General features: G+C 45.3%; 2 protein-coding genes across 5 annotated transcripts; both read right to left on the bottom strand.

Moving 5' to 3' along the window:
* Window positions 1–71: 71 nt before the first annotated feature.
* Window positions 72–5613, bottom strand: cmtr2 (cap methyltransferase 2). 3 transcript variants are annotated; one of them, XM_029767538.1, is made up of 3 exons: window positions 5432–5613; window positions 2864–4128; window positions 72–2562 (listed from the first exon to the last, which is right to left on the bottom strand). In XM_029767538.1, exons 2-3 carry the CDS (start codon window positions 4109–4111, stop codon window positions 1492–1494), a joined length of 2319 nt encoding a protein of 772 aa, XP_029623398.1. In that variant the 5' UTR covers window positions 4112–4128; window positions 5432–5613; the 3' UTR covers window positions 72–1491. The 3 variants fall into 3 exon arrangements, with proteins under 3 accessions (XP_029623398.1, XP_029623400.1, XP_029623399.1); XM_029767540.1 differs by having other exon boundaries at window positions 5556–5576; XM_029767539.1 differs by lacking the exon at window positions 5432–5613 and adding an exon at window positions 4876–4939.
* Window positions 5614–13296: 7683 nt separating this feature from the next.
* Window positions 13297–17252, bottom strand: LOC115203132 (putative sodium-coupled neutral amino acid transporter 8). Of its 2 annotated transcripts, XM_029767536.1 has the most exons (10): window positions 16719–17251; window positions 15573–15771; window positions 15248–15404; window positions 15001–15105; window positions 14795–14852; window positions 14526–14640; window positions 14159–14306; window positions 13866–14068; window positions 13667–13718; window positions 13297–13483 (listed from the first exon to the last, which is right to left on the bottom strand). In XM_029767536.1, the coding sequence occupies exons 1-10, from the start codon at window positions 16905–16907 to the stop codon at window positions 13381–13383; spliced, it is 1329 nt and encodes a 442-aa protein (XP_029623396.1). In that variant the 5' UTR covers window positions 16908–17251; the 3' UTR covers window positions 13297–13380. The 2 variants fall into 2 exon arrangements, with proteins under 2 accessions (XP_029623396.1, XP_029623397.1); XM_029767537.1 differs by lacking the exon at window positions 15001–15105 and having other exon boundaries at window positions 16719–17252.
* Between the last annotated feature and the right edge of the window lie 370 nt (window positions 17253–17622).

The following is a 17622-nucleotide window of genomic DNA, read 5'->3' as shown; positions in this document are numbered from 1 at the left end:
CTGAAGTTTCCTTTGTGCTTTTGGATGGTTTTATAAAAACTAATTTAGAGCACAACAAAGAGAAAGAAGAATCGTCTCCCAGTATCTTTATTTACCCTGATTTCAGCAGCTTGTGTTTATTACAGAGCACCCCTGGGGGTTCTCACTCGCTTTGGTAAACCTTAAACCCTCTTCCCGAAGTGGAGGCTCTTGCTGAAGTAGACACCAGGATTGTCCTGACAGTTTCTGCTAATGAAGACTTTTCTTGGTTTTCACAAATGGCTGTGTTCCAGACTCTGTTGTAAATATCCTGAAAATAAATAAACTCTCCTCTGTTTCTGTTCACTAAAGTAAGGCAAAACGAGGTAAGAATTCAGTGAAGTCAATATTTTTGTTATTAAAGGAATACAACCTGCACCAAAAAAAATGACTTCAAATATTCAACAGCACATAAATATAAAAAAATAGTTTTTTCAAAGGCAAACAAAACCTATACAAAAGTATATATAAAACACATTGTGGACACATTGGCTTGCACAGCACGTTCCCAAAACCCAAAGCACAACATTTCGGTCCAACCATTTTCTTCAATAAAGTATCTGACCACATAGTGGATGCATCATTCCAAAGAAAACGTAAAAATGCAGACAAGACTGATATGAGACGCATTTCAAGGCCAGCTGTGTTGTGGACATTATCAGATCCTACATAATCAGGTATTCATTTGCAGTTTAACACCAGGTGTAAATGGGGTTTAAGTATAGATGCCGTAGAGGCAAGAGTACATTTTCTTCAAACCCCTGCAGAGTGAAACAGTGCATGCACTGCTAGCCTTCACAGCAGTCACCAGGTAAAAAAACAGTCACACAATCTACTGTATTTAGTCACTTCTGGTTAGACAGTGTCAGGAAAATGACACAAAAAAGGCTTTTTAACTCCTAACAAAATGCATGATAATATTTTTATTTTAATAGTGAAACTAATATGAAGTATTTTTTACTTCAAATAACTTGAATTAGCAGTACATGAGTTATTGTGCTGTCCTAAAAATACATTAGATCAGAGACCCAGGGAAATGTGACCAAATGTTGTCCTAATTCAAAACAGATTAACTGTTGATATTTACAATCATAAAAAAAAAATAAAGTCAGTTAGGTCTTCAATGTCTGATCATCACAGCACCAATCATATGATATCAAATAGATTTACTTCAGCGAATTGCTTGCCTCTAATTTTCATCAAAACAAGGACCAACTGTGCCCTTATTAAATATTGAAAGTTGCGAGGTCCAAAAACAACCCCATACCACTTCTGTGATACAGATCTGAAGGGACCAGATGGGATTAAGTTATGGGGGAGCTTCCACCATATTGCTTCCACCCATCCAATTCCTTCACATTTGTCAACACTGATGGGGTAGGGGCTAGAGAAATTAGCTAGTCAGTGCTTGTTTTCGGGCCAGGCTATGGTACAATCCACCTGAGACACTCAGAGCCCCTCTGTTGACCCCAGCTAAGCCTGCATGAGCAGGTGCAGCAGTTGACGTGCGATGGCTGAGTTCATGGTCCACAGGAACTCTGTCAGCTCTCCTTTGAGCAGCTCCTCCATGGGAACAAACTGCAGTACCTGTCTCTGGCCTCCAGGAGGCAGACTGTCAGTGTCCTCCTCCCTCCTGGCCAGGCAGCCCATACGCTCCTGCAGGTCACCAAGGTAGGGAAGGAGTCGAGCGGCAGCCTCTGGACAGAACCCCACACATACCAGCACCGCCCCCGCAGCACCTGGAGGAGAAGGACACCTGAAGGTGACAGAGCGGAAGGACAGATGGAGGCAAAGGACGGTTGCCGCGGTTACACGGGTAAAGGCGGAGAGGATGGGCAGGAGGAGGGCGTCGCCGGGTCCCATGCGGCGCAGGGAGATCAGGACGCAGTCCAGCAGGTCTCTCTGATACTGCGGCTCCCCGTCATGCAGAGTGATGTGGGCCGTAGGTGGTAACGAGGGCTCCGAACAGAACTCCAGCACCAACCCCCCAGCCTGCTCCTCACAATCCCCCCAACACGATGCTCTGCCAAAGACTAGGCACTTTCTGTTTCCCTTGCCATTGCAGGGAGAGATGTCACATAGGGCTGCCACCTCTGAGAGGATGGAAGTGGTACCAACCATTGGGCAGGAGCTACAGGGAGGGACCAGAGTCCAGGCAGCTGACCTGCCCATGCCTGAGCCTAGGGTAGCCTGCTCCAAGGCTTCATTGAGGTGGTTCAACAGACCCCCATCACAGAATGGTGAATTCCTGACTACAGTGAGGGCCGCCCCCACCATCACAAACCAGGTGTCCATATGGCATTCTGCCAGTGGCCCTGCCAGCACACAGCCTGCCCCCGTGCCCTCGGGGCCGTGCCCTTCCACACAGGCAGCGTAGCGGCCCTTCCCAACACGCTCCTTCCAGCCCAGGGCCTGCAGCTCAATCCGCTGGTTAAAGGAGCCCATCTGATTCTTCTGGCTCAGGGGCCTCTGACTCGTTACGCTGCAACACGATGGGGCCACTGTGTTACGAGACAACCAGCGGGCCCGCGGCAGAAAACTCACCTACACACAGGAATAGGAAGAACAGCTCAGGCCTGTGGCTTGAACATTTTTATGCAGAACTTTGTATTAAACAAGTCACTGATACTAAATGACAGATCCACCAAAAATAAATTCAGGAGGTGGCCATCGGTCACTGAATATCTCATATTATACTCATCAAGAATTATTCTTAAATTGTAGATAATTATTATCCTAGCACTTTATAATGTCTAACTAATGGTCAAAGGGCATCAGCAAACTTTTATCGAGCTATAGGCTTCGCCATCTACTTTAATTAACTTTGCACATTTGCCACTCTTACCTGGAAGCGCTGCAGGTACTCCTGAGCAGTGCGGTCCCTGATGTTTTCCAGTCGTTGCCTCTGCTTCTCATTCAGGCCCTCAAACAATCTCAGGTTTTCCCTAATTGTCCCAGTCTGTAGGGCATGGAAGTAGGAGCACGCCTGCTCATGTTGCGCCATGAACGACTGTGGGAGGAGCTTGCTGGGGAATAGGGCTTCACGGGCAGCCAGGTCCGGCCCGAAGTGACGGATCAGCTTGGACAGCAGGGGCCTCACAGCCTCCTTACCATCGTAGTGAAGACAGACGACGTACACCTCAGAGTTCCCTGCTTTGCTGGTTGCCGGTTTGAAGATGCTGACGGAGCGGAAGCAGCAGTTTAACAGGTAGAGCAGGCAGACGGAGGAGTGCTCGTACAGAGTGAACATCTTCAGTATAAACGAGCCGCCTGGGCCCAGAAGGAAGAGTGCGGCCGCAGCCTCACAGTAGTGCAGCGATGACACCAGGGCCTCCTGCTCATCGGGGTTCCCCTGGCAGTCAAAGCTCCCGTCCGCCGTCACCACGTCAATACGGCGCATGTTACCCACAAAGGTCTGCAGCTCCAACAGGTGCTTCTGGCTCATGATGTCTCCTGTGTTGTCCGAGCCAAAGAACCACCAGGGCAGAGTGTTGGCGATGAGGCGGTCGTCCGTGATGGTGGTGCCCCCTCCGTTGGCCTCGTGATAGGGGTTGAGTGTGTTGGCTGCCCAACTCCAGTCACAGTAGCGCGTGTGCTTGCTGGTTTTGAGATAGTGGTTCAGAGCGGCGATGAAGGCCCCTGGAGCCTCACACAGGTGAACCGTGTTCAGCTCCCCGCTCTGCAACGCCTCCTCTGACAGAAGGTTGAAGGTGCCCAGGATCTCATAGAACTTGCACCAGGCCTGAGTGCAGATTTCGGCATTGGCGGCAGCTCGCACAGTAGCAATGACCTTCCCGGCACGGTTGGTGGAATTGGTATGCTGGTGCCAGACTTCCAGATCCTTATCGCTAAGTTGGTTCTTCACCTCATTTAGTGACGTCTTCAGGGTCTGCAGGAGGACGTGGTCCTGGGCCGGGTGTCTCAGTGCGTCGCTGGGGTCAGGGATACACCACTCCCCATTGGCCGGTTTGACGTATGTCCTGACTTTATTGAAGAGTTCTCTGACCTCTGCAACTACTTCCGGGTCAAAGGCTTCCACGTCAGTGGGCTGCTGCCTGCCAGCTTTCCTCCTCGCTCCCCGGCCCCAACTCATCCTCTCCACCAGACACCCTGCAGCAACAACAAAAAACAACCGATGTGATTTGCTGACATCCACAACGCTATACAATGCATGCATGCATGCCCTGCATAATGTAGATTATATCAAGTAACTATTTTATTTACAATCATATTTGTTGACTTTTTAGTTTATATGCATTAATGCCTGGTCCCAGCTCTGCGTAGCTACTGCCGTCACTCTATATATGCATGGGCAGTGGTTGATTACTGATTTATATGTACACTAGACTAATGGCTGGTACCATAACGATTTCTACCACGGTATGGGCTCGGAGTCTGAACACACCAATAAAATAGGCCTAACTGAATAAACCTTTCTAAACACATAACCAAGCCCTGCAATAATTCTTAATGTTCAGCTACACAGTTGCTAACATGATTTAACTATGATGGAATAGTAGGCTTTGCCTTATGTTAAATTGACATTTGGCAGTGTACATTAATCATTTTCTGCATCTCAAGCAACAGGGTGTGTTTGTAAATTCAATCTGGAGTGACAGAGTGTGCTCTGGGCGTTTGTAAATTCAGAGCGTTGTCAGATTGTCCGTTCCTAAATTCAGAGCGTTTCACTCTTGTAGCGTTCAGAGCGCACACTGGACGCTCCGGCCAAAGAAAAGTTGGGTTGATCCGAGCGTTCTGACCTCACAACCGCAGTCAATCACCCAAACGAACTGGCTAACGTTGGCTAGTTACTTCCAGACACAAATGAGAGAACACCTCACTCTGACCATTACTCACCCTAGCAGAGCAGGTTAGGCTGTTTTCATGTTATTCAGAGCTTTGGTGACTAAATGGGGTGCCGTTTACTGATTCCGGCCATATTCAACGGGTGTTGAGCGTTCGTAACTTCATAACAGTATTCTGCGATCTTGCATACTCAGACCAGAGTGCTCTGAAATCGGAGTAGATAGAGCTAATTTAGGAACGCACCCACAGCAAGCAGGACAACCTCCTACTAAATAAAGCTAGCTAAACGTTAGGCATTTCATACAACGTGCCTAAAGGCGAAACAAGTAAGCGAAATCATTTATTTCCGTCTATAATACATATTTAAGGGACACATAACTTAACTAGATGTTTAAATGGCCACACATCACACGGGCCAGGACATGATTCTGTGAGTTGCTAACAGCATTTGTCCCCCTCTCCTTGCAAGTGCAGCGGCTTCGTCTGTGTTAAGCAAGAAACTACGGGGTCGACTTTTAGGCCTAAACTCATTTCGTTAGCCAACAAAGCTAGTTTCTCTAGTGTTAAGGAACATATCCTAATGAATAACTTGAACTTGCTACTATACCTTGCTTGTTTACTGTACAAACACTTCCATAATAGGCACACGTTCACAACGCTTACGGTCGTTAAGTTACAAACAAAATGTAAGCTTCCCGCCGGTCATAATGCTAACTTAAAAAGGCTCCTACCTAGCTAATGCTAGGTCAGCTAACATCCTCTTTGGCTCAGCACAGCTAGCTTCTGAGCAGACACCTTTAAAAAAATAGCGCCCCCCGAAAAAACAGACTTCTTCGGTGAGGTTTAATGGCGGTTGGCATCCAATATGTTGCATTACCGCCCCCAACTGAACTATAGATCCATTACACTTAAAATACTAAATGGGAATCAGAATTTAAAAAAAATATATATTACCCTATCAACTAACCATATACTCATTAAAACTCATCACCTTATTCCACGACTTTAACCCTCTCTGATCCTACCCTAGGCCAACAGCCTGAGAAGATGGGACATCACTGCTCAACACACCCTGTAACTCTTCTGAAGTTAAATCTTGTATAACTAAATACTTCTCTGCAGTTGCCACCACAGCATATATTTTCTGTGATTTACTTCCCATTTCTGCAATACAGTTGATATCCATTACTATGAACGTTAAGAAGCCAACCTTACTGAAGCATAACTCACTGATTGGCCTATCCCTCTGTGCTGGCACAAATCTAACACTCACTGGGAGCCTCACCCTTGACCCATCCTCCTCAGCATATGACACCCTCTGCACTACTCTGACCCTGGCCACCTCAACCTGCCTCTAGAGCCACATAGATTTCCGATCCCCAGAAACATGAGCACCCCTACAATTGACAAACAACTTTATCCACCGAAACTTCACAATCCTCTGGCACATGCCCTCCAGCACACTTCCCACATCTTGGAATCTCCCTCTTACACACTGCTGCAACATGAACATAAACGTTGCACCTGAAACAGAGCAGTGGATTCTGCACAAAAGCCCTAACCAGATAACTGATATATCCTAACATGACTTTGTCTGGTAGAGACTGACAATGACTCTTTTGTTTCACCACGATGCACCTGCATCGCACCAAACGGCAGGCATCACAAACACCAGGAATGTTCAACTTCAATTGCTACACCTCCACACTTAACGCTACCACAGAGAGCTAAGAGCAAGCAAGAAACAGATCTTAACCCACGTTGCATGACACAAAGCGCCTTCTCCCTCTGGTCATAAGTAACACAAACAAATATCACAAGTCCACTACAGGTTACCTTTAATTGAGTTAAGATCATTCTTTGGGATTGGGTTGGTGGCTCGCATCTGAGTTAAGGTGAGTACACCGCCACCTACCTAAAGTTTATAACTGTGGGGATGAATGCCACAAAATCCACCTTTATAACACACGGTATATTTTGAATGGCAGCAAACATTTACGACAACCTGGAATTCTCTTCAGGTATTTAATGTTAATGTAACAGTGTAGGTGTAGCCCAACCTGGGCTCGAACCAGGGACCCTTGCACACATCAACAACTGACACCCCACGAAGCATCGTTACCCATCGCGCCACAAAAGCCTCGGCCCTTGCAACGCAAGGGGAAACCCTACTTCAAGTCTCAGAGCGAGTGACGTCACTGATTGAAATGCTATTAGCGCGCACCACCGCTAACTAACTAGCCATTTCACATCGGTTACGCTCACCCCTCCCTTTGACCTCCTCCTTTTCCGCAGCAATCAATGATCCGGGTCACGGCACCAATGTAACAGTGTAGGTTCCGTCCCTCTCTTCGCCCCAACCCGGGCTCGAACCAGGGACCCTTGCACACATCAACAACTGACGCCCCACGAAGCACCGTTACCCATCGCGCCACAAAAGCCGCGGCCCTTGCAACGCAAGGGTAAACCCTACTTCAAGTCTCAGAGCGAGTGACGTCACTGATTGAAATGCTATTAGCGCGCACCACCGCTAACTAACTAGCCATTTCACATCGGTTACATTAACATCCATCGTCACCCCTGAGATGACTCCTTTCACAGGCACTCTGCTCTGAAGTTCAAAGCATGATACTTCTGTTGTATGGATTCTTTTGAGGGATACTGCAACCTTCCTCTGTTCTACAGAAACCCACTTAATCAGAATAATAGCTTTGATAGATTCCACTTTTCCCAGAGTATGCTTCACCATCTTCAACACCTCAAACAGGTCTCCCATGTATTTTTTAAAATGTTACCTTTATTTAACTAGGCAAGTCAGTTAAGAACAAATTCTTATTTTCAATGACGGCCTAGGAACAGTGGGTAACTGCTTTGTTCAGGGGCAGAACGACAGATTTGTACCTTGTCAGCTCAGGGATTTGAACTTGCAACCTTGCGGTTGCTAATCCAACACTCTAACCACTAGGTTACGCTGCCTCCCCAGGATGCATGCATCCTTCACATGCACAAATATCTATCCTCCATTCCAACTTTAGATCATTTCCTTTTTGTTTCATTCTTTGACACTACTGTTGTCCATTCATCTTCACCAACTTTGCTCAACGCACTGCTCGATTCAACCCCGGCATCCACTTCCACTGTCTTCCTCCTAAACGACCACTTCCCATTTTAGGGCTCTTCTTTCCCAGTCCTAGTCATCCCCCCATTATTAAGCTATATCTAAGTTTACATTTTATCACTCTTTTGCTTTTCCACCAGATCCATCTGTATTTTGTGCATTTTATAACCAACCAACCTCATCCAGACAAACACCCACACAAACCTATGGTTTTAATCCACGTTTGCAACATAACATTTTGAAAAGATTGGATGACGACGACCTTAGGCTGCCTGGTTGGCAATGGGCAGTGCTTGACTTGGTCTGAAATAGGTGTCGGTACTATTTTTGGGTCCCGGTACTGATTGTATTTAGGTGCTGGAACTTTAAGCCAATATTTAAGGTGTTGGAACTCAAGCTGTAGAACATTTGAGGTGCCAGTACAGTTCTTGTGAGCTGGGGCCCGAGTCAAGAACTGGCAATGGGGCCATTAGGGAAATCCCACACTAAATAGAACTGATCCAGAACAAATTAAGTGAAGTCTGACCTAAGTCCTTCTCTGACTGCACCGAACCATTGGGGAACCAGCAATCCACAACTTCACCCCCATCCCCCAATGTCTCAGCCTGTAGAGTGGAGCTGCGGGTGATGTAATGGCCTTAATTTGACATGATAATGGTTCGTTTATTAGTCTGAGAGAACAACATAAGAACTGTGTGCATTCTACCCATACTGCCCTGAGGCGCGTACATCTGTGCTCTGTCTCAGTATGTTCACAAATTACTACTGCTGTAACTGTTAGACATCTTAGAAATTACTACCTTTAGAGACACATGCCAGTAATGCCAGAATGGGGTCGAAAGAGTTGGAATTATTGTACATTTAAAAAATGTTATTCACTAACTAAAATTATATTCTTTATTTGTGACATGCTTTAGCTTGAGGTAGTCTCAGCCTTTTCTCCACACTTGAGGATACCATTCTCCTCTTCAGACGATTTTAGAAAAGTATTTGTGCAAAATTATTTTATTGCCAAAGTAGACCTGCTTACAAGTTACAGTTGAAGTCGGAAGTTTACATACACTTAGGTTGGAGTCATTAAAACTCGTTTTTCAACCACTCCACAAATTTCTTGTTAACAAACTATAATTTTGGCAAGTCGGTTAGGATATCTACTTTGTGCATGACACAAGTAATTTTTCCAGCAATTGCTTACAGACAGATTATTTCACTTATAATTCACTGTATCACAATTCCAGTTGGTCAGAAGTTTACATACACCAAGTAGACTGTGCCTTTTAAACAGGTTGGACAATTGTAGACCTCCACAAGTCTGGTTCATCCTTGGGAGCAATTTCCAAACGCCTGAAGGTAACCACGTTCATCTGTACAAACAATAGTACGCAAGTATAAATACCATGGGGCCACGCAGCCGTCATACCGCTCAGGAAGGAGATGCGTTCTGTCTCCTAGAGATGAACGTACTTTGGTGCGAAAAAGTGCAAATCAATCTCAGAACAACAGCAAAGGACCTTGTGAAGATGCTGGAGGACACAGGTACAAAAGTATCTATATCCACAGTTAAACGAGTCCTATATCGACATAACCTGAAAGACCGCTCAGCAAGGAAGAAGCCACTGCTCCAAAACCTCCATAAAAAAGCCAGACTACGGTTTGCAACTGCACATGGGGACAAAGATCGTACTTTTTGGAGAAATATCCTCTGGTCTGATGAAACAAAAATAGAACTGTTTGGCCGTCATGACCATCATTATGTTTGGAGGAAAAAGGGGGAGGCTTGCAACCCGAAGAACACCATCCCAACCGTGAAGCAAGGTTGTGGCAGCATCATGTTGTGGGGTGCTTTGCTGCAGGAGGGACTGGTGCACTTAACAAAATAGATGGCATCATGAGGAAAGAAAACTATCTGGATTTATTGAAGCAACATCTCAAGAGATCAGTCAGGAAGTTAAAGCTTGGTCGCAAATGGGTCTTCCAAATGGACAATGACCCCAAGCACACTTCCAAAGTTGTGGCAAAATGGCTTAAGGACAACAAAGTCAAGGTATTGGAGTGGTCATCACAAAGCCCTGACCTCAATCCCATAGAAAATGTGTGGGCAGAACTGAAAAAGCGTATACAATCAAGGAGGCCGACAAACTTGACTCAGTTACGCCAGCTCTGTCAGGAGGAATGGGCCAAAATTCACCCAATTTATTGTGGGAAGCTTGTGGAAGGCTACCTCTACTATTATTCTGACATTTCTCATTCTTAAAATAAAGTGGTGATCCTAACTGACCTAAGACATGGAATTTTTACTAGGATTAATTGTCAGGAATTGTGGAAACACTGAGTTTAAATGTATTTGGCTAAGGTGTATGTAAACCTCTGACTTAAACTGTCACTTTCTATTTTTCTTGCTTTATTGTGTTTCCCTCTCTAGAGAGATGTTTCACTCTTCCTCTATGACAATGTGTTTGTTTGCAGTTGTCTATGTCAGTGATATCTATGTCTCTTCATGATGTCACTATCATTGTGTGTGTATGTGTGTGTTAGAGGGGGCAGTGTGTTGGAACTGTAACACACGAGAACAGAGACACGGCTGCTGAATGCTGGGAACAGGGCGGAAGGATTGGGAACAGGGCGGAAGGATTTTTAAGCCTTGAGACAATTGGGACATGGGTTGTGTATGTGTGCCATTCAGAGGGTAAAATATGTAAGTGCCTTTGAACAGGGTATGGTAGTAGATGCCAGGCTTTTGTGTCAAGAATTGCAACGCTGCTGGGTTTTTCACGCTCAACAATTTCCCGTGTGTATCAAGAATGGTCCACCATAGAGTCCATCCCCCGATGAATTGTGGCTGTCCTGAGGGGGTTGGAACTCAATATAAGGAAGGTGTTCCTAATGTTTGGTGTACTCACTGTATTTCATGCACATACTGTATATTATGTAATTTGTGTTTACCTCCTCTTATCCCAGCTTCCAGTTATTCCATAACTCTTAGAGAAATCCTGATGAGCTTCCCGCAGGGACAGCAATTCCTCTCATTACCAATGATGGACAGAGCAGCAGTGAGACGATAATTGCAATATCTGCCACAGATTACAGCGTTAGCATTTTTTCTCTAAATTAACCTATTAACATACAGCCTTCAAAAAGAAAAACACCTAGAAATAGAAGCAGAGAGTTGCTCCTTGATGGTGCCTTCAATTACATAATCAATCTCTTAATCTGCGGTACAGTCATGTTTTGAAAATGTACTTTATTCAAGCTCTGATGTGTGTTTTAGATACCTCAGGCAGTATAGAGCAATGCAGTGTAGGTTATGATAGCCTGCTTGTGCTTGGATCACAGGGCAATCTGTCAGCTACTAGGGACAGAATTATTGTATATTTGAAACACCCATACAATCTTCAAATCACACAAACTTCAATACACACACACACACTCACACTCACATGCGCACTCACGTAGACACACACGTTTCAAGTATTCTCACACAGTCTGACAGCAAGATAACAAAGCAAAGGATGTGTGACTAAGAGGATTAAAAGTGTTTCTGATTGATCATCTGAGCAGTGTTTCCCTCTCAGTCACTCCCTGCCAATAAAGATCTGGGGGGAAAAACGCACAAACCCCAATCTCCTCTTCTTCCATTTGAGCAATAGTAATCATTAATATATTCTACCGTCAGCTTGCGAGCTATCAGAGCTCTCTCTCTCTCTGTGTGTGTGTGTGTGTGTGTGTGTGTGTGTGTGTGTGTGTGTACGTGTGCGTGATCTTGTGCTGCCGCTGTCACATTGATTAAATGTTTGACGGTCAGTTCCATTGTCTTCCTGTTTAATTTACATAATAGTATCCAGTAATTATTCAATTGTCTTCAAATAGTGCCACTTTATTGAATTTAAGGAATTTAATTTGCCACGGGCAAATTAGGAGGCAGATGTAATGATGTTACACTGTTGTGAATGTGTATAAGGGCTGCATGCGTGTGTGTGTTGTCAGCAGCCTGATCTGTGGTTTCGGCCTATGTCTCTCTATGCATAGATACAGTACATAACTCATTCACACACCGACTCACACCTACTCACACACACACGCTTCACACTCTGCTAGGGTTCAGTCCGTTATATCTGGAGTATTTCGCCTGTCTTATCCGGTGTCCTGAGTGAATTTAAATATGCTCTGTCTAATTCTCTCTCTCTTTTCTCTCTCTCTCTCTCTCTCTCTCAGAGGACCTGAGCCCTAGGACCATGCCTCAGGACTACCTGGCCTGATGACTCCTTGCTGTCCCCAGTCCACCTGGTCGTGCTGCTGCTCCAGTTTCAACTGTTCTGCCTGCGGCTATGGAAGCCTGACCTGTTCACTGGACGTGCTACCTTGTCCCAGACCTGCTGTTTTCAACTCTCTAGAGACAGCAGGAGCGGTAGAGATACTCTGAATGATCGGCTATGAAAAGCCAACTGACATTTACTCCTGAGGTGCTGACCTGTTGCACCCTCTACAACCACTGTGATTATTATTATTTGACCCTGCTGGTCATCTATGAACATTTTAATATCTTGGCCATGTTCTGTTATAATCTCCACCCGGCACAGCCAGAAGAGGACTGGCCACCCCTCATAGCCTGGTTCCTCTCTAGGTTTCTTTCTACGTTCTGGCCTTTCTAGGAAGTTTTTCCTAGCCACAGTGCTTCAACATCTTCGTTGCTTGCTGTTTTGGGTTTTAGGCTGGATTTCTGTACAGCTCTTTGTGACATCAGCTGATGTAAGAAGGGCTTTATAAATACATTTGATTGATTAATTGATTGATTGCTATAACTCCTGAGTCTGATGTTGGTTAACACTAAAACAGTCATATTCAGCATCTCTGCTGTCGGGCTCTACACCGCACCATCACTGATATACCAGTACTCACAGCTGGGATAGAGGGAGGTCAGTGGGGAGGGAGAGTGGGAGAGAAGAAGAGATGCAGAGCAACAACAACAAAAAAACGGTATAGAGGGAGAGAAAATAGAAGTGTTTCCATATGTTCTGTCATTTCGAGGTGCAGTCTATATTTACAATGTCTCATTGTGGAAGAACTCATTCAGTCTTCCTGCCTTCATCCCTATGAAAGACTGCCCCCTGCCACAGCTCTGCAACATGACACACTGCATGCTGACTGGACTGTAGCTGCATATCTGTTGTGATTAGTTGTGATGGCCACAAAGGAAGAATAATTTATGAATGCTCATACATGTCTATGCATACATAAATACATTGATCAATTTCCCCATGCAGTGTTGATATAGCAGCACTACATCAATATCTTATTCTAGACTTCTGACTCCCATAAACATCAACTTTAAAAACAGGATGAACCTCAAACAGAACCCGGGTACAATCATAATGATGTTGTTTTATTGATAATGACAGATGACAGTGTTGGTGATTTGGTGGTTCTGATGGTGATGGTTATCACAATTTGTGGAAGATCTCCATAATGGCAATGGTAGTGCTCTGTCCCAAAATGAAGGCTCCAACAATTACAGTAATCACACCCCACACAGTGCACACTACCCTGCAGACAGGGAGAGAGAGAGACAGAGGGACAAAAGAGGAAGAAATGGGTGGAATCAGGTACATTCATGAATGTTTACAATAGTAATGCAATAGTATGCAATTTAACTCATGTTTTGTGGGCAGTTTGTGATTCAATTCAAAACCACCAGGTGATCTCATAACTTCAAACTACTCCACTCACCTGACTCTGGGCGACACAGGCTCTGACTGCATAGTGAATACCAGGCAAAGCCCTGCAACACACATCTCAATGTTAGTTGACACAAGTTTTACACAAACACAGGATCAGCTCAACACAGGAAGGCTTGTGAGACACAAACAACCTCAGACACATGCCTACATACACACACACACACACACACACACACTTTGTTTCATACCAGGAAAGATAAAGATGAAGAAGGCACTGATTCCTCCGATAACGCTGATGACCTCACTCATGTCAGGGACGAACATGGCGATGAGGAGGGTGATTGTGATCCAGATGACAGTCAGAATCACTCTGCATTGGTTCTCAAACGAATGTGTGACCCCACCGCGCCGACGGCGACGAATTCGCAACATCAGGTCCAGAATGACAGACCTATGCAATGAACATAAATGTATATACACAGACTCAGTTACATGGTAACACACAGAAACAACCGCTTGTGCTGTCCAAGTGGGGCCCTACCTTCCCAACAGAAGTATAATTGGATAGATGGTGATGATTGATATTCCAAATAGCAGTCTGGCAATGATCATGACCACATCATTTCCAGGATATGACATCAGAATATCAGCCGCCACTGTGCGCCCAAACGTCAGGAAGCCAAAGATACCTAAGAACAGAGAAAGAGATATGACTGACAGCCTGACAGCTCCCACAATGCACTAAACAGCTGGACATCAAGTCCTGTTTGAATACTTCCTTGCATCCTTAAATCCATCCTTCTTTCCTTGAGGTATTCACTGCTCAACGCTAAAACCATCCAACCACTTTTATCAGTGATTTACTTCAAAGAAGGAGGGACCATGCCATGACTGACAGGCCAGCTCACCTGTAAGGGTGTAGATGAGCAGGCAGAAGAACATAGAGATCACAGAGATGATCACCCAATGGGAGAGCTTCTTGTTCTCCATGCTGCTGTAGATGGCTATACAGGCCTCATGGCACTACAACACACAAACACACATTCATATACATACTAATAATACACAAACAGAGTATAGGTGTTGTAGCAGTGTAACACACACACAAGCAAAATGCATAACCCTATAGTACAGATACTGTCTCCAAACTTCAAACAGTTAAAAGATTGTTCTGTACCTGGAAGCCAAAACAGATGGTGGGAACGACGCTGAACATTGATGCCCATGAATCTTTTCTAGAAAACATAGAAGACAGGGAATAACAGATTATCACACACATCATATGCACAAGTATACTCATACCTGCCGAAGAAACACATGCACACAAACACACATGCACATACATACACACACTCACACAAACCAACTCATACACTCACTGACCCTTCACTGTGCTCTGGGGTAATGACGGCTGAATGTTCGTCCATCATGTAGTATTTGACAATGACAGCCACACAGAGATATGTAGCAGCCAGAGTGCCCAGCACACTGAGTGATACAGAGAGTCAAAGAGTCAAAGAAAGAGAGGGGAAATAGGGGGTCTGAATAACCATGAAGTGTCCCAATTCAAACACACACAGACATGCACAACATATTACACAGACAAGCACCCCCGCTCCAACCGACACACCTGGTGTATTTCTGGATGCCAATCTCTTTGGGGATGGAGAGAGGGAGGATGAAGATGAGGCACATGATGAAGAGGTGGAACCGTTGGTCCATGTACCAGTGGTACGGTATCTCGCCCTCAAAGGACCCCGTCACCGTCTCATACAGAGACACACACACTGGAACACATACAGAAAACACTCATAGATACACATTAAAACATTTTCAGGACGTTGGTGGTTCTATCGGTATATCAGCTAACCGCATCCATTTCTAACTGTGGCTACGGGGCCATTGTGTGAACGACGTGATGCTGTGCCAATGCTGGTCTGGAGGTTATCACTCACGTTTGTCTAGCTGGTCCTGCACCACCACCAGGAAGGCCACAGAGATCATGAAGAGGTTGAAGCAGAAGCAGACCTCACACAGCTGGCCGATGGCCCCCCCACACACCTCTCGCACCACGTCCTGATAGGTATTCTTTCTGCTGATGGACGAAGCATAGCCCAGGATGATCAATCCGCTGATCAGGAACACCAGTGACACCTGGGGGTGGGGGTCGGGGTTGAAGGAGAGTGTTTTGCAGTACAGATATCATTATGTCTGAGCACGTAAACGGTTCCAGTGCTATTCTCCCTTCCTCCCTGAATTTCCTCCCTAAAACTGTTTGGATAAGTGCTAGAAGTTTGACAGGGAGCTCACCCTTGGCAATTTAAATGCAAACCATGTTCCCCATCAATGATACAGTGAGATGGAAACCACTAGACTAATTGTGTGTCGTAGCCCTGATGGAGTAAATCATTCACCCATCAGACACATACAGAAAGAAACACAAATACACACACAGGCAGGCCTTCGTGGTGGGTACTGCTGATATTACAGTATACATGCATGGGCGCCTGCCTGGCTCCTGACCCATGAGCCCTTCATTAGAGTTAGCCTGTGAAAAGATGCATCTCATTCACACCAAGGAGAGGAAATTCAACAAAGCAGGCCTAGGCCATGGGTGTATGCGGCCTCACACAGGCCATCACACATACACAGGGGCAGACTGGGACCAGAAATCAGTCCTGGCATTTCTAAAACACTGGCCTATTTTTTTCTCGAGGCACCCATTATTAGCCAGTTAATGATCATTTTGTGCAACAACAAAAAACAAGCAAACAGGCCCACTGGGCTAGAAATGGACCAGACCATCTGGCATTTGCACAATATGCCAGATGTCCACCACCGTGACACACACACAAACTAATATGAGAACATGTAAGTATTAACAGGATGAAGTAAACTAATTTTGACTTTAATGAAGGGTGCAACAAGGTGCAAGGGTGCTATGACTTCCACAGATTTCCCATAGTGCATGTTTGATTGAATTGACACCAAGTTACAGCACATTTCTTGATTGTGTGGACAAAAAAAATGTTTTTCTGTTTTATTACTTTACTCTTTCTTTTAGAACAATATTTTGGTTCTTGATTTTTGATTGCGCTTACCATTTCAACGCTGATGGCTTTATTGACTCCTCCCGCCTTCTCGAAAGCCCACGGGAAGTTAAGCAGTCCCGCGCCTAGGGCAGATTTGAGCATGATGAAGATGGCACCGAACGAACCGAGCCGTGGGGGATCCGCGTGCGACGCAGATCTCGCCAACAGGCTGATACTCTCACGAGCAAGTTCTTCCATGTCTGGCCACACAGGTCACCGTCCTTGTCCGTCTTTGCAGTAGTTTCCTGGAGTCGGGATGCCAGATGTTACCGTTGCGCTTCAAAGCGCTTCTGCCTTCAAGTGCGCCCTGAGCCTCAAATAGCTATAGAGTGTGAGGAGACTAATTTAAGTGTCGCTGAAGTTTCCAGTCCTATAGAGTCCTTAGCGTTATGACTTCAGAAAGAAAAAGTAGGCTTTCATACATTTGTGCTATATATACTGTATATATAGGCCTGCCCTAGGTGGCCGCTCTTTCTGTCCATGAGGCATCCACGCGCATCGCCATGATTACACAAGAGAATCCGAGGTGGACTCAAATAAAACAGCCAACACATATCACTCTGAGGTGACAAATATGACACCAGGCTGCGACCGTTACTGTGTGTGTGTCTGTGTGTGTGTGTGTGACTGGGTCACCTGTAATCCCACGGGTACATACTTACATTAATGTATTTTCCACGTTTGTTAAACGTAATTTCATTGAAATGACGTGTAACCAACATTGATTCAACCAGTGTTTGTCCAATGGGATAATGTGCCCAGTTTCACCCCATACAGAACCAATCAATCGATATAATAGAGAACAATCATCAGAAATCACGCGATATGAATCAGACAGTGAGGCGCCGTCTGACGCACTAGTTGGTCAGAAGGTTCAAATCATCGTTTCATATCGTAATTTCCGAGTAGGGAG

Source organism: Salmo trutta, chromosome 12, assembly GCF_901001165.1.
Source record: "Salmo trutta chromosome 12, fSalTru1.1, whole genome shotgun sequence".
Classification (NCBI taxonomy): domain Eukaryota; kingdom Metazoa; phylum Chordata; class Actinopteri; order Salmoniformes; family Salmonidae; genus Salmo; species Salmo trutta.
Note: the sequence above shows the minus strand (reverse complement) of the source record. Positions and strands in the feature narration are given on the sequence as shown.